Source organism: Hippichthys cyanospilos, chromosome 7 (genome assembly GCF_059441005.1).
Source record: "Hippichthys cyanospilos isolate Australia breed blue-spotted pipefish chromosome 7, RoL_Hcya_1.0, whole genome shotgun sequence".
Taxonomy (NCBI): domain Eukaryota; kingdom Metazoa; phylum Chordata; class Actinopteri; order Syngnathiformes; family Syngnathidae; genus Hippichthys; species Hippichthys cyanospilos.
The window spans coordinates 14,803,559-14,816,553 of NC_142375.1; the positions used below are offsets into that span (position 1 = coordinate 14,803,559).

Consider the following 12,995-nt stretch of genomic DNA (forward strand, 5'->3'; position numbering starts at 1 on the left):
TGCTAAAATGACACAGTGAATCTACAGTAACTTAAAAAAAAAGTTTTTTTAAAATGTTTTGGTGAGATTAAAAAAAGATTAACTAGATCAATTCATTACATATCTTAATTGATGAATCTAAATGTTTTAAATCTCTTGACAGCACTAATAATAATAATAATAATAATAATAATAATAATGCCGTTTTCCCCACACATTGTAGTCTTATAATTTCACCCTTTACTATCTGTATTGCTGCACTGTTAGTTTTTATGGTTATAGCAGAGATGGGCATTTGACTTTTTTTTTTTTTTCAGTCATCTGTGTCCTTCCCTCTTCCTGTCTTTGTCGGTACGCCATTTCTCAAGTTGAAAATTGTAATTTCGCCGTCGCTCTGTCAGCCAATCGTCAGTCTTTCGCTCATTCCTATCAGTCAGTCTGCGGTCCATTGCTTACTCCCGTCATCATCCCATTACCCTTTACACCTTGGACTTCAACAAAAAGCAAAGGTTAAATGAAGAACTAAGCATCACATATATTAAAAATATGTGCCTCGGGACAAGACTGCAATTAGCAATCACGTTCACTAGGAATCATACACCCACTGTTGTGAATCAACTGAAATAATTTTTGTCAAAAACATAAAAAAATATATATAAAGCCAAATAATATATAATCTGTCACGTGAACTGCAAGTAAAAAGCAAGGTTTTTCTGAGCCTAATTTACAAAATAATACCTTTTGAAAAAAAAAAATCTTACCATCTAACTTGGATTTCCTGGCTAAGAGTCATTAAAGCAATATTGTCACATGAGCCCATTGGTTACTGACATGATCTCACCCCTTGATCCAAATCTCAGAATGCTTTGCCTAACTATATACAACACAAAACTCTCATAATACTTAATCCTAGACATTGCATTTTATTTTACACCTATGCAATGAATGTATTAAGCAAGATTGTGTTTAGTAGAATGTCGTGACTGGTGACACAGGAGGTGATTATTACAAGGATAGCTTAAAATGATAGACGTAATTTATCGTTACCGTCGGTCTCATTTCATTGTTTTTAAAATGTTTTTGTCATTCTGCTGTCCATCGGTAAAGCAGTTAGGACAGTCAGATGAACGGCCCGGCTTTGAGTAATAGTATTTTAACATTTCAATATGACCAGTCACCTCATGCAATACTAATCAACACAAGTGCTCTCTGCGTAGAGCCCCAAAACTGTAATGGATTACATTTCAATCCATTTCAGTCAGGCTGGGTAATAAATTAATCTTTGTAGATTAGTTTCAGTAAATGTATCAGTTCAGTGCAAATGAAGTAAATACAACTTTTTTAATGGTAAATTCAATTTGTTTATGGAAGAACTTGTTTCATACAGAGTGCATGTTAAGATGAAAGGGTCATTTCTTCCACTTATTTTCAGATTTTGTCTGTGTTCATTATATACGTGCAAGTTAAGTTAATGCTGAACATTTACATCAACCTTTATTGCTAAACAGCTTTCATTGTTTCTCCTCCTACAATAACATTGTTTATTAGATGATATTCTTTTATCTTACATTAGCATTTTGTGCTGAATTTTGATCACCATTTAGTTACAGTTGTTCAGATACAGCCCTTGCATTATTGGATCTCACAAGATTGAGTGGTGTGTGGGTGTGCGTGGGTGTTTACAGTACATCATTTATTATATTGAAGAAAGCTCTTTAGATCCGTCTGCCACCTGCTGCGGATTCATTTAGTTGATAGTTTTGGCCATAAACTTTTAGGTCAGCATGAATGACTGCTATTTCCAGACATCTTTCTTGCACAGTTAAAAAAAAAAAAAAAAATGTGGGGTAATTAACTCAAAAGGGTCTGAAGGTGTGATCGGTTGTCCTTTTTTCTATGTGTCTGGGTTTAAATTATGTAAATGCTTTATGTTGCCATTTTTAAGGAATATTATTATCTTGCCGACGTCCTGGGGTATGGATTTTGAGATTATTGTTTCAATTTCACTTTGACTAATTTAAGAAATGCTACGGTAATTGTATTTCAAAAACAATATCATGAGTGTAGTAAATATTGCATTCAGTGTGACAAATTCCTCTTTCATGGTTATGTTGGTACATAGTTGTATTGCATGATGTCTGTTTTTAACAGGCCCCAAACACTTTGGAGAGAAGAGTGTGGAGAATGTTTCTGTGTATGTCTCCTAGCAGTTTTGAAAGTCACACTTCTTTTTGGTTCCACTAATCTGTGCTGTGAGCAAGTAGAACAAGATGGCTGCTTTGATTACAGAAGCCATTCGAGCCTTAAGCCCGCTTTAGCAGCGTCTCATCACTTTCTATCTCTGCAGTAAACTTCCCAGCTGGGCTCGAGCAGTGGTTCCTAAAATCTTCTACGTGACTGAGAAGGCCTGGAACTATTACCCTTACACCATCACAGGTTAGCATGTTACAACCATAAGCATCCACTTTCTCCTTCTGGGTTTCACATTCGACTAGATGTCAATGGCAGGTTATTCATAATATGACTGTAAATAACAGTTATTTATAAAATAGATTCATTTCATTTTTTTTTTTTATGATTCAATTATTGGTGTTAGCCGTAATGTCATAAAGAAAACATAATGATCACTTTTCTCCATAGTCAAAGTCCACATCATTACATTTGAAATGACCACAATCCCCCAAATATAAGACACACTTTTCCCCCCCAAAATTAAGGGCAAAATTATGGGTGCGTCCCGTAAACGGTAACGGTAAAAATTAGATGTTATTTTTATCCGACACCAGTCAAGGAAGATTGATCTGTCAGCCACATAAGCTGAGTTTTGACGCACAGATGTGCATTTTTATATCGGTCGTATTCTCACTTCCTATAATTAACAGGACGACCTAGAGGGCGGAGCTCAGTTAACATAGAGAATCCCAGAATTTGATCCCAAAATTGAGTGTGTCTCATACAGTATTTGGGGAATTACGGTAATCGTTATTTCATTGATTAATGTTTACACTATTACAACATTGTATTAGCCCAACACCCTAAAATGCTCATTTACTGACCATTGTTGTATTTGTTTACCAAGTTACCAAATATACGTCCAAGAGTTTTTGTTCTGTAACGCTGTCTTGTTTCACCCACACCCAAAGTCATACTTTATCGTCAGCCATCTGTCTGAGACACCTGGTCCAAATTCAGCACCCGTTAGCCATTGTTTTTGAACAAAAATGTGCAAAACTACTCTAAAATTGCCCCTTAAAACTCAAATGGGCTTAGGTTCTTAAAACCACAGTTCTTCTTGTGATCGGATTTCACTTCACAAATTTGAACTGCCTTTGTGGGCTAGAAATTCCAGCTGGTGCTGGCATTGGGAGAGTTGGAGTACACCAAGGACTGGTTGTCAGTCAACTACATGATACATATACAGGGAAAAAAAAACATTCATACTCACATTCACGCCCACCCACACAAGCTCGGGGAGATCCAAACTCCACACCATGCTGCCAACAGAAAAAAATAGACTAGTTAATAGACAAACCCACAGCAATTAAATCAGAACCTATTTGCCAACATTATTAAGAGTATTCATTTATTGAGGCACACAGCTTATATGGCACATCCCAGTGCTACTATGAAGCTACATGCTGCCAAGTACCTGCACACAAGGATATTTAATGCCCCTTAAGAGAAAAGGCTGTAGAACAGAAAGTGCACGCTGCATGCCGTGCTGACATTTAACGACTAGATTGATGGTGATTCAGCGATCACTTGTCACATTTGTGCAGCCTGTGTTCCTCACTTGGCCTCAGTTAGCCAGCAAAGGGAAAACATGAACATGTTGCCAACATGGAAATGTATTCAGTAGACTGTTTATTCTTTGATGTAATTAACTGCACATATGTTTAATAATTTGGGAAGGTGTGAGTGCTTAATGCTCTTTTTTGTTGTGCTTTTCTCAACATGACCTGATCTATACCCGCAACCCTGTAGAATATACAGTAAGTATGTTTTGTACCATTTTTGGACATATATCACATTGCATGTTACAAGGTGAGTGAGTGAGTGAGTGAGTGAGTGAGTGAGTGAGTGAGTGAGTGAGTGAGTGAGTGAGTGAGTGAGGCAAGCTTTTTTGTTAGTTTGACCTTAGAAGCATTTGAAATTAACTCATCTATGGCATCCTATTCATTTTTTTTCTAGCCTGTAAAATCAACAGTATAAGTCATTATTTTAGGTGCTTCCAGATAACTTAAACACAAACATTCATTATTGACCTTTTTTAAGAATCCTGACTCACTATTAACATTTACCCATGTGCCCAAAACGGACAGAGAATCACTGGTGAAAACATCAATGAACTCTACAAGGCATTCAAAAGTTATCCAGAGATAAAGTTTAAGTTCAGTCAGGTCAAAGAAAATCAACTTGAGACAGAAATAATGGATATAGCACTGTAAATAAATGACTCTGTTGTAATTAAGTCACTGTACTGTACCAAGGAAGGACTGCAAATAAGGAATTGATGGGACAGCAAACATTCCTATGACTCTACATTGAACACTTAACTAAAATATTAGGCGTAATGTTGCCTCTCAAAACCTTCATACAACATATAATTGATGGAACTGACCAATGGCATAATGAATTGCGTGGCAAATTATGACATTACAGTCAATCGCATCTTGCAAAAAGATGTTAAATATCAGGCCATCACAGATCAGTGTAAAGTCTAACCATCATTAAATAATTAATTATTTAAATAATTAAATCATTCCTGATCACCGCTCCCTCATGGGATGGGTCAAATGCAGAGATTTCACCACACTCAAGCGTGTGCGACCATCAATTTACTTTTCACCCTTTTAACCCTTTACATGATTGCAATGACATTATTAACAAATGGTGCATTCATGACCAGTAATTCATTTGTAGAAGTATTTTAAGAGTCTTTTCAATTTCAATTTCAATTACAGTATGTGGATGCCAAGTGGCAACAGCATGAGTCACACCCGCTTATGGGATGGAAAAGAAGACGATGACAAGACAGCGACAGAATGCCTGATATTTGCTTTAGTGTGGGAGGAATTTGCCATACATGTGTCAGTGTTGACACATTAAGACAGAATTTACTTTGTCAAGTGACTCTACCTACAGTATATGCTTTCAGGCTTAAAGATTACAGCATCTCCTCTCACCAGTGTAATAAAGGTTTAGAGTAGCATTTAGTTTACAAGTCAGTTTTATGTTACAATTCATGCTGCAGACTAGAGATTAAATTTAAAATGTCAATGTGAATTGCAGAGTAAATAAGTTGACTTACACATACTTAAATAAAGTATGTTTCTACTATTTTTTTTTTTACAGTGCTCATTCCTTCCCAAGTTCTCCATTCATATAGAGACGAAATACGAGGATAACAAAGGCATCAACGATAATGTAAGTGGCTCTCTGAATTTAAAGTAGATAATGAGATTGTGAATTTGGCAAAGCATGAGCCATTCGTATTATTGAAGAGCTGTTTTAATAAGATTTGATTCTGCCAAAGAAATTGCTCAACTTTTTGGCTTGCGCACCACCTTTATTTTTCTTTCTTGACACATTTCACTTCAGAAGATTTCTACAATTATCTTTAAGAGATGAATCTGAACTTAAAATCAGAACACTTAATGAGTAACTATCGTATACTGTTAATGTCTCGGACCAATAGGACAGGTGCGTTGTATTCATCCATTGTCACAGAAAAACAATCAGATTATGTTGTAGTCGACTAGGATATTCAGTAAAACTCGTCTATAACAAAACCTGCATGAGTAAAAATATCCATGCATTGAAGCCTTTCCCTCTTTCTCACTTTTTCAGAGAAGGAAAAATCCTCCTGTTGCATAATATGAAATGTTTTTTTCTGCTTTTGCGTTACACTGTAATTCACTACAGCGAAAACAAGACTAGAGCAAAAGTCGAGCTTGGTTTATACTTGAGGCCCCGGCACGTGTTTTGCAGCACTTTATACTCGGTGCGGCTTTCCCCCGCAGTCAGTCGATATTCTCCATACTATAGCTGGCAGTAAATGGACTCCACAGCATACAAACAACGCCTCTTTAACAGAGGTAGAGAATCCTAGTCCATTCAAACGATCTAAATTCTTTAAGGCGTTTTTTACAGATGCCTCATCTCTCCCCAACGTGGTGCTCGCCAGGATTTATTTACGGTATTTATATCTTAGGTATTTATATCACAGTATTAGTTTTCACACGAATCATAAAGGTGTTTGTACCGGTGAACTTCCATAAGCATTAGTTGGTCCACCATGTTTTCTGCTCGTAGAGAAATTCCGGAAGGTACAGATTGCTGAAAATCTGGTCCACGTAGACACCACGCGGAGGGATGTAGTTAATGTCATTTTGACGTGTTGAGCTAAAACCAAGCTAACACTTGAAGACGGGATAAAAGTAATAAAGATGAAGATGGATGGAGCAAAGTGAAAGACAGTATGCAAATAATTGATGTATATATGAAAATGAAGGCTTATTGTAGATTTGGCAATTTCTTTCTTTCTTTTTTCAATGTTGAATGTTTTTTTTAACTTCAGTCAGATTTTACATTGCACAACATGTTTTTTTACGTTTTTCGGCTGAAAAATTGATTTGCTATCGTGAAGATTCCTCTGCTGTGAAAGATTTCTAGCTGCAAACATGATTTTGTTGTAGAGGAGTTTTACTGTCAATGGTGCAAAAAAGCCTGATACATGTATATGTACTAGCGTATGTGTATACTTACCTATGATCATATGTACATATCGTCTCAATTATCCTCTACATCCCTCGTGTTTTTGTCTTTACGGTTCTTAAATACACCAAATCGCCCTTTATTCATCCCTGTACATATGCATGCATGCAAATATAATATCCCTGTTATGGCGCCAGTGCTTCACCACACTGTCTTGAAGGCAAAGATAAAAAGACGGTTGAGAGAACATTTTCACATTCAACATGTTGCTAAAGCGCTGACATAACAGGAAGACATGCAGCCACTCTTAATGATATCAACAGGACAAACAAAAGCTCTATTAGCAGTGGTCATGTCTGTTTTCTGTAATCTTTGCTCTCCAACACATCCTTGCAAAAGAGATGGAAATCTCACTGGATTTTTCTTGGTAAATTAAAAGTTTAAATAGAAAAAAAGAACTTTATCCATACAGGCTAGTTATTTTTACAGGGAGTTCTTGTACAACTAGGGAAAAAGTAAGTTTCAAAATGTTTCCTGTATGTTCTTCTGTGAAAAAAAAGTAAGAAAAAAACAATACGATTAATAAAAGTAAGACTGCGACATACTCTCCAAAATATGCAATTTCTTGTGATATCTTTTGCCATACAGTCGTTCTGGTTCTTTAGTTTGATTTATTTTGTCATGTAGGATTCACAGTATTTAAGCCCAATGCTGTCACTGACCCGTTCACAGAAAGCTGTCTCAAGCTCTCAAGTTAAATTGGCAATTGTTTTTATTCCGAGTTTACAAGTCTACTTTCTGAGTCCGGTTTCGAAGTCTAATTCTACAATTGTTGTGCATAAAGACTGATTTGTTTTCCATCTCTATGTCCTGTCTGCATCTAGGTCCAAAGACTGCTTCCCAGGGGACATATTTTTTTTTTGTACCCCTTGACTTTATTCATGAATTCATGTTAGATCTTTGATGATACATGAACATCATATCAGTGTTATTCATTGTCTCAAAGCTGAGGTAGCAAGGAGTATGTTTTGTTTTTATTGGTGCATTTGTCCTCATTGTAAGGTAGTTATGCATCATTTACAATTCATACAACACAATTAATTGTTTTTCAGCTACCCCACTTTGAGAATCACTGCTTAGAGGACTTTTGGTTTGACCTTTTGGAAAACATAGATCCCTCAACTAGGTCAGGGTGTGTGTCCAAACCTGTCTTTCATCTCAGCAGCCATGAATGCATGCAGTTAGATACCATGCATGAGTATCTCTTGTGGATGTGTGTATAAAAATGTAACAGTCATCTGTAATCCCCCCGAGGGATACCGAAGGATTAATGCTGTTCCTAGAAAGATTAAGATGATGAATAGCATAATGTTGACACTAGTCCTGATGATGGCACAAACAGACAGCTTTGCCTCTTCCTTCGATGTGTTTTTCATAGAGTGGAATCTGAAAGGTGGTTTATTGACTCAAATTCGTTCTGGGTCAATTTATCAAGACCCTCAAGAGATCATTTTCAGGTGTCCATGAACATTTGGCGTGCAGTTCATAGTTCGGGGTGGCACTGCAGGTCCCAAAAAATAGAGTAGGTTTCTTAAACTTCAGGTGGAAATTCCTTTTCTGGTTATTTGGGAATTTTATCACTATTTAATCTTTCTATTCCTTACACATCCTTGGTGGCTTATGTAACTACACATCAAAGAAAACTACACAGTTGATACTGTAAATTAACCTTTGACATGCCTCATGAGATTTTACGAGGTGTCATTGAGATATGAATGGCCTCGTGATTGTCAGCGGGCGTAGATAATTGTATTTTCAATTTGCTGCATTGGCAATGAAACATTTTTCACACATGCACACACACACAGTCTGTCCACTTACACAGACCACACCAGCCAGCCGCTACATTATAGCAACAACATCTATTTGATGGCTCTTTGTGTGTGTGTGTGTGTGTGTGTGTGTGGGGGGGGGGGGGGGGGGGGGGGGCGGCATTTGATAATAACGCAAACTGGTGATGAGCAGGGTTTATGAATTAATAATTTGTTGCAGGACTTTACACTGAATCATCCAGGTTTTATTGTTGTGACCCATCAGTGAATTGCTTGAAGCTACAAAGACATGCATATAGTGCCCCCTGTTGGTTTAATCAGGTGTTACAAAAGACTCACATAGTCCATCTGGGTTGTTTTGCCATCATATTCTCTTATTTTAACTGAAGTGTTTATTTTAACAGATCTTTGACTCTGAGTTGAAGGACCAGGAGAGGGAAGTGTGTTTTGTCGACATTGCTTATGATGACATCCCTGACCGTTACTATAAGGAGTCAGAGGTGAGGTTTGTCGTGTTGTGTGTCGGTTGAGTGTAATCAAATGCCACAAGTGACACCGGAAAATGGCAAAAAACAAACAAACAAAAAAACTATATGACTAGTTACTATTGTTCTTCACCTTTTGAAAATATTAATCCCTTTAATCTCAGATGCCATGTTTGCGGAACTGAAATCTTTTGCGCCATGGAATTAATGGCATCTTTAATTAGGGTATTCAATTTGTAAAACATTGACTATGACTGGATGTGCACATTTCTCAGTCCTTGTTAGAACAATTCAACTCATTTTGTTGATATAATCTATTAACACATGTCTTAAAGTTTTCAAACTGTCAAAAAATTTTGAATTAATTATTGGTTCCCAAATTACCCCTTCCACCTTTCATGTCTCAGACCAAAGCCATCCCCTCATGAACACTTAACGTACAAGAGTCATGCACTGTACGAATCAAACAAACAATTTTCACTACTGTTTTTCATATTGGAATGTTTAAAAACTCTAAATGTTACTACTACTATGTCGCCACATCGGATATGTTTTCCCTTTGTTTTGTCTCATTTTGTTAACCTTTTAAGTAATTTGGCCAAGAAAAAAAGTCTAGACGGCAAATATTGTCAATCTAGAACCGCCTTCTGTCTCTTGAGTCTATGATTGGCTAATTCTCTTGGCACACAGTCAGCAAAAGTAGAGTATGATTACAATAACAAGCAGTATTTATGAGCTTTTCCCTAGCACTATAAAAAAAAAAAAAAACTTCTTTTAAAATGATAAAATTTTGTAAAAATAATCACCCTCAGTTGTATTGATTGTAACACATGCATGTTTTGTGCTTGTTTTCATCATGCACCTTTGCAGGACTTGCGGTACTTCAAATCAGAGAAGACATCGCGAGGCATGCTTCAGGAGGGATGGAGGGACACGCAGCATCCTATCATGTGCTCCTACAAGCTGGTCACCGTCAAGTTTGAAGTTTGGGGTCTGCAGACGCGCGTGGAGCAGTTTGTGCATAAGGTCAGAAACCAAGTTTTATCAGATTTGATTTCGTAATGATTCGGCGAACAAAGAAGCTGGTATAAAAAACGAATAAAACAAATGTACAAATATAATTTTCTGACTGTCAAAGAAATGAATCCGCTTAACATCTAACGTGACATTTAAAACCACACATACTATACATATACCGCAAATGCAAACTTAATGAATGACGGGAATGAATGTCGCAAAATATTATTCAGCTATGAAGTGTTTCTGTGTTGCAGGTGATTCGGGATGTGTTGCTGCTTGGGCACAGGCAGGCCTTTGCTTGGGTTGATGAATGGATTGGTGGGTCAACCGTGCTTCACGCTACACAATTACATAGTCTTTTTTCCAATTATGATTATAGATTTCATCTGCACAATTTTGACAAAGGTTCTGGGATAGAGAATGAATCATGTACTGTATAATAATGAGCCCATATATTTCACTCTTATCTGCACATACACTGATTATGGGTTGCTCCCTGAATCAGGATAGTGTGTGACACCATTTTTAAGATTTTCTCATAAATTCTAATACACAAGTGGATGAATACATAATTGTTAGAATGTATTACAGTAGAAAGTTTATGTTCATTGGAGTGGGATAAAAAAAGGAATGTAGTTACTTTTTAAAAATGGGCTGCTAGAAGATGATAGTTTTATTGATTGCTGAGATCTTCCGTAACGTTTTGATGAGTTATATCCTTATGATTGTTCTGCGCCGACAAGACTGTAAATTGTGAACAAGATCTTTTAGCTATTCATCTATAAATATGGAAGCCATTGTGGCTACAGTCTATGCGGGAACTAACTTAGATTTATTGTGCTTCGTGGGCCTATACTGTACTTTAACTTTTTCCACATATTATATTTGACTATGCATCTACACATTTAAACCTCTGATGTGAATTTTGCAGAATTGTTACTGTTTATTACTGTGCATGTGCATTAACTTTACCTGCACCCCCACTCGTTAACCATTCACCTACCAGTCCTACGATTCCCGAACTGCACTGAATGATCCTTTTGGAATGCCGTTGAACACTGAAATCTGCAGTGCTTGTGCATTCTCCACTCACAAACCTTGTTTCCCCCTCTTCATCATAACACTTGCCTGGAGAATTACCCCAACCCATTGAAGCTTCTTGAAGTCCGGGTTTTGTGCTTTCTTTTCATCTTGAAAATCTTCTGTCTGGCTCTTCTCCTTGGGATGCTTGTCCTTCTTCGCACGAGTTCTTTAAAAAGCTTTCCGCTTGAGCTAAAATGCATTTTTTGTCACTTTCATCTCCTACCTTCCTTACCTGAGTCAGACTGCCTTTTGAGAGGAGTTACCAGATTTGCTCCATCCCTTCCTCCTTCTTCCAGATATGACTTTGGATGATGTGCGGGATTACGAGAGAAAAATGCATGAGAAAACCAACATTAAGGTTTGCCATGAACAGGCAGAGCATTCCACCACAAATCCATCTTCACTGGATGCCATAGAGATCCATGACAAAGCAAGTGTATGTGACTTTTTCATTCTTTTGTTTACTCCATCACTCTTATTTTTGCTCATTTTGAATCCTTGATGTGTGATAATGACCTTTGTTGTTTTTATTCTTTCAAAAGAATGATTTGTTTTCTGCTGGAGATCCTACAGATCTAGGAGGCTACACAAACACAGTTTGATAATATAAAAGCAAGCACATTATTACCGTGGCTTTCTTCTGTTCCACGTTCACTCGGCATTTTCTTTTTTTACAATCACTTTAAATCATTTTTTTACAATCACTTTAAATCATTTAACACTTTTAACACTTTTTCTGAACGCTCCAATTTGGGTCCCTTTCATATGAGGTCCTGCAGGGCTACGTATTCGTTTTTTGTTTGTTTGTTTGTTTTTTGTTTTTGTTTTTTAAACGTAACTTATGTGAATGGCCAGGTGAGCATATCCAACCTATTTGCAATTAAAACCCCCATCCGCTGTTGGTGGATGATGGTGAAAATAATAAGCAGTGGAAAATGAGGTTTTAGATTTTTTTGACACATCAATTGTAAAAAAAAAAACAACAAAACAAAGCTACCGTATTTCCCACACTATAAGGCACTCCTAAAAGCCTTGAATTTTCTCAACAGCTAACCTTATAACCTTATAGCACCTTATAATCTGGTTTATACATTGCATAAACTGTGCGTTTTCATTTTAGTGACATGATACAAGAAAATAACTTAAATCGCCATGTAAATTCTTACACTCTGCACTTCAATTATAAATGTACTTTTTACAAATAATTGTTTTAGAACACCCTGTCTGAAATTTGTTATGCTACATATTCTTTAATTTGAAGCAATTTATATGGGGACAAGGTGCTAAAACCACAGGTTTTTGTAAAAGAAAGTGCAATTTAAAACATAAATCCAGAAACTGTTTTTAAATGAACAAAACAATACATATGAAGGTTTTTGATTGTTTTTGATCAAAACAATTAAGTTAAATATTTATTTGAATCATAATTCTATTCTTTTAAAATCTTGATTCGGCTTGGCATTGGTCTAAATAGTCTTTTAATGTAATGAAGAGTTTTTTTTTTCTCCCCATTCTTCAGATGGTGCTTTCCACAAATCATATTTATTCATTTAGGAAGAATCCAACCCCAGCCACTACTGCAGCTTCTATTCTATGCACCTTATAACATGGTACACCTTATATATGAACAATGTTTTCCAAATAGGCCATTCATTGAAGGTGCACCTCATAATCCGGTGAACCTTATAGTATGGAAAATACAGTACACTAGTTTATGCATGTATGTCATTTTGGGGACACATTTGATTTGCACACCAGATAGACTGAGGTCGCAATTAGAATAAAACGTGACACAAAAATGTGAAATTTCATTTGAAAATACTGAACTGACCATTAAAACCTGCAGTCTTAACCCAGTCTTAATCTTTCTTCAACCTAG

At 36.5% G+C, this 12,995-nt stretch overlaps 1 protein-coding gene across 1 annotated transcript in view; it reads left to right on the forward strand.

Moving 5' to 3' along the window:
* The window catches only part of LOC148421206 (cytoplasmic phosphatidylinositol transfer protein 1-like), a 60,097-nt gene that overhangs the window by 42,441 nt on the left and 4,661 nt on the right, over positions 1 to 12,995 (forward strand). Inside the window, exons 3-8 of the mRNA XM_088418643.1 lie at positions 2,327 to 2,415; positions 3,964 to 3,971; positions 5,335 to 5,406; positions 8,933 to 9,028; positions 9,884 to 10,039; positions 10,288 to 10,351. Of these exons, the coding sequence (XP_088274769.1) occupies positions 2,327 to 2,415; positions 3,964 to 3,971; positions 5,335 to 5,406; positions 8,933 to 9,028; positions 9,884 to 10,039; positions 10,288 to 10,351 (485 nt within the window). The remainder of the gene's footprint in view (positions 1 to 2,326; positions 2,416 to 3,963; positions 3,972 to 5,334; positions 5,407 to 8,932; positions 9,029 to 9,883; positions 10,040 to 10,287; positions 10,352 to 12,995) is intronic.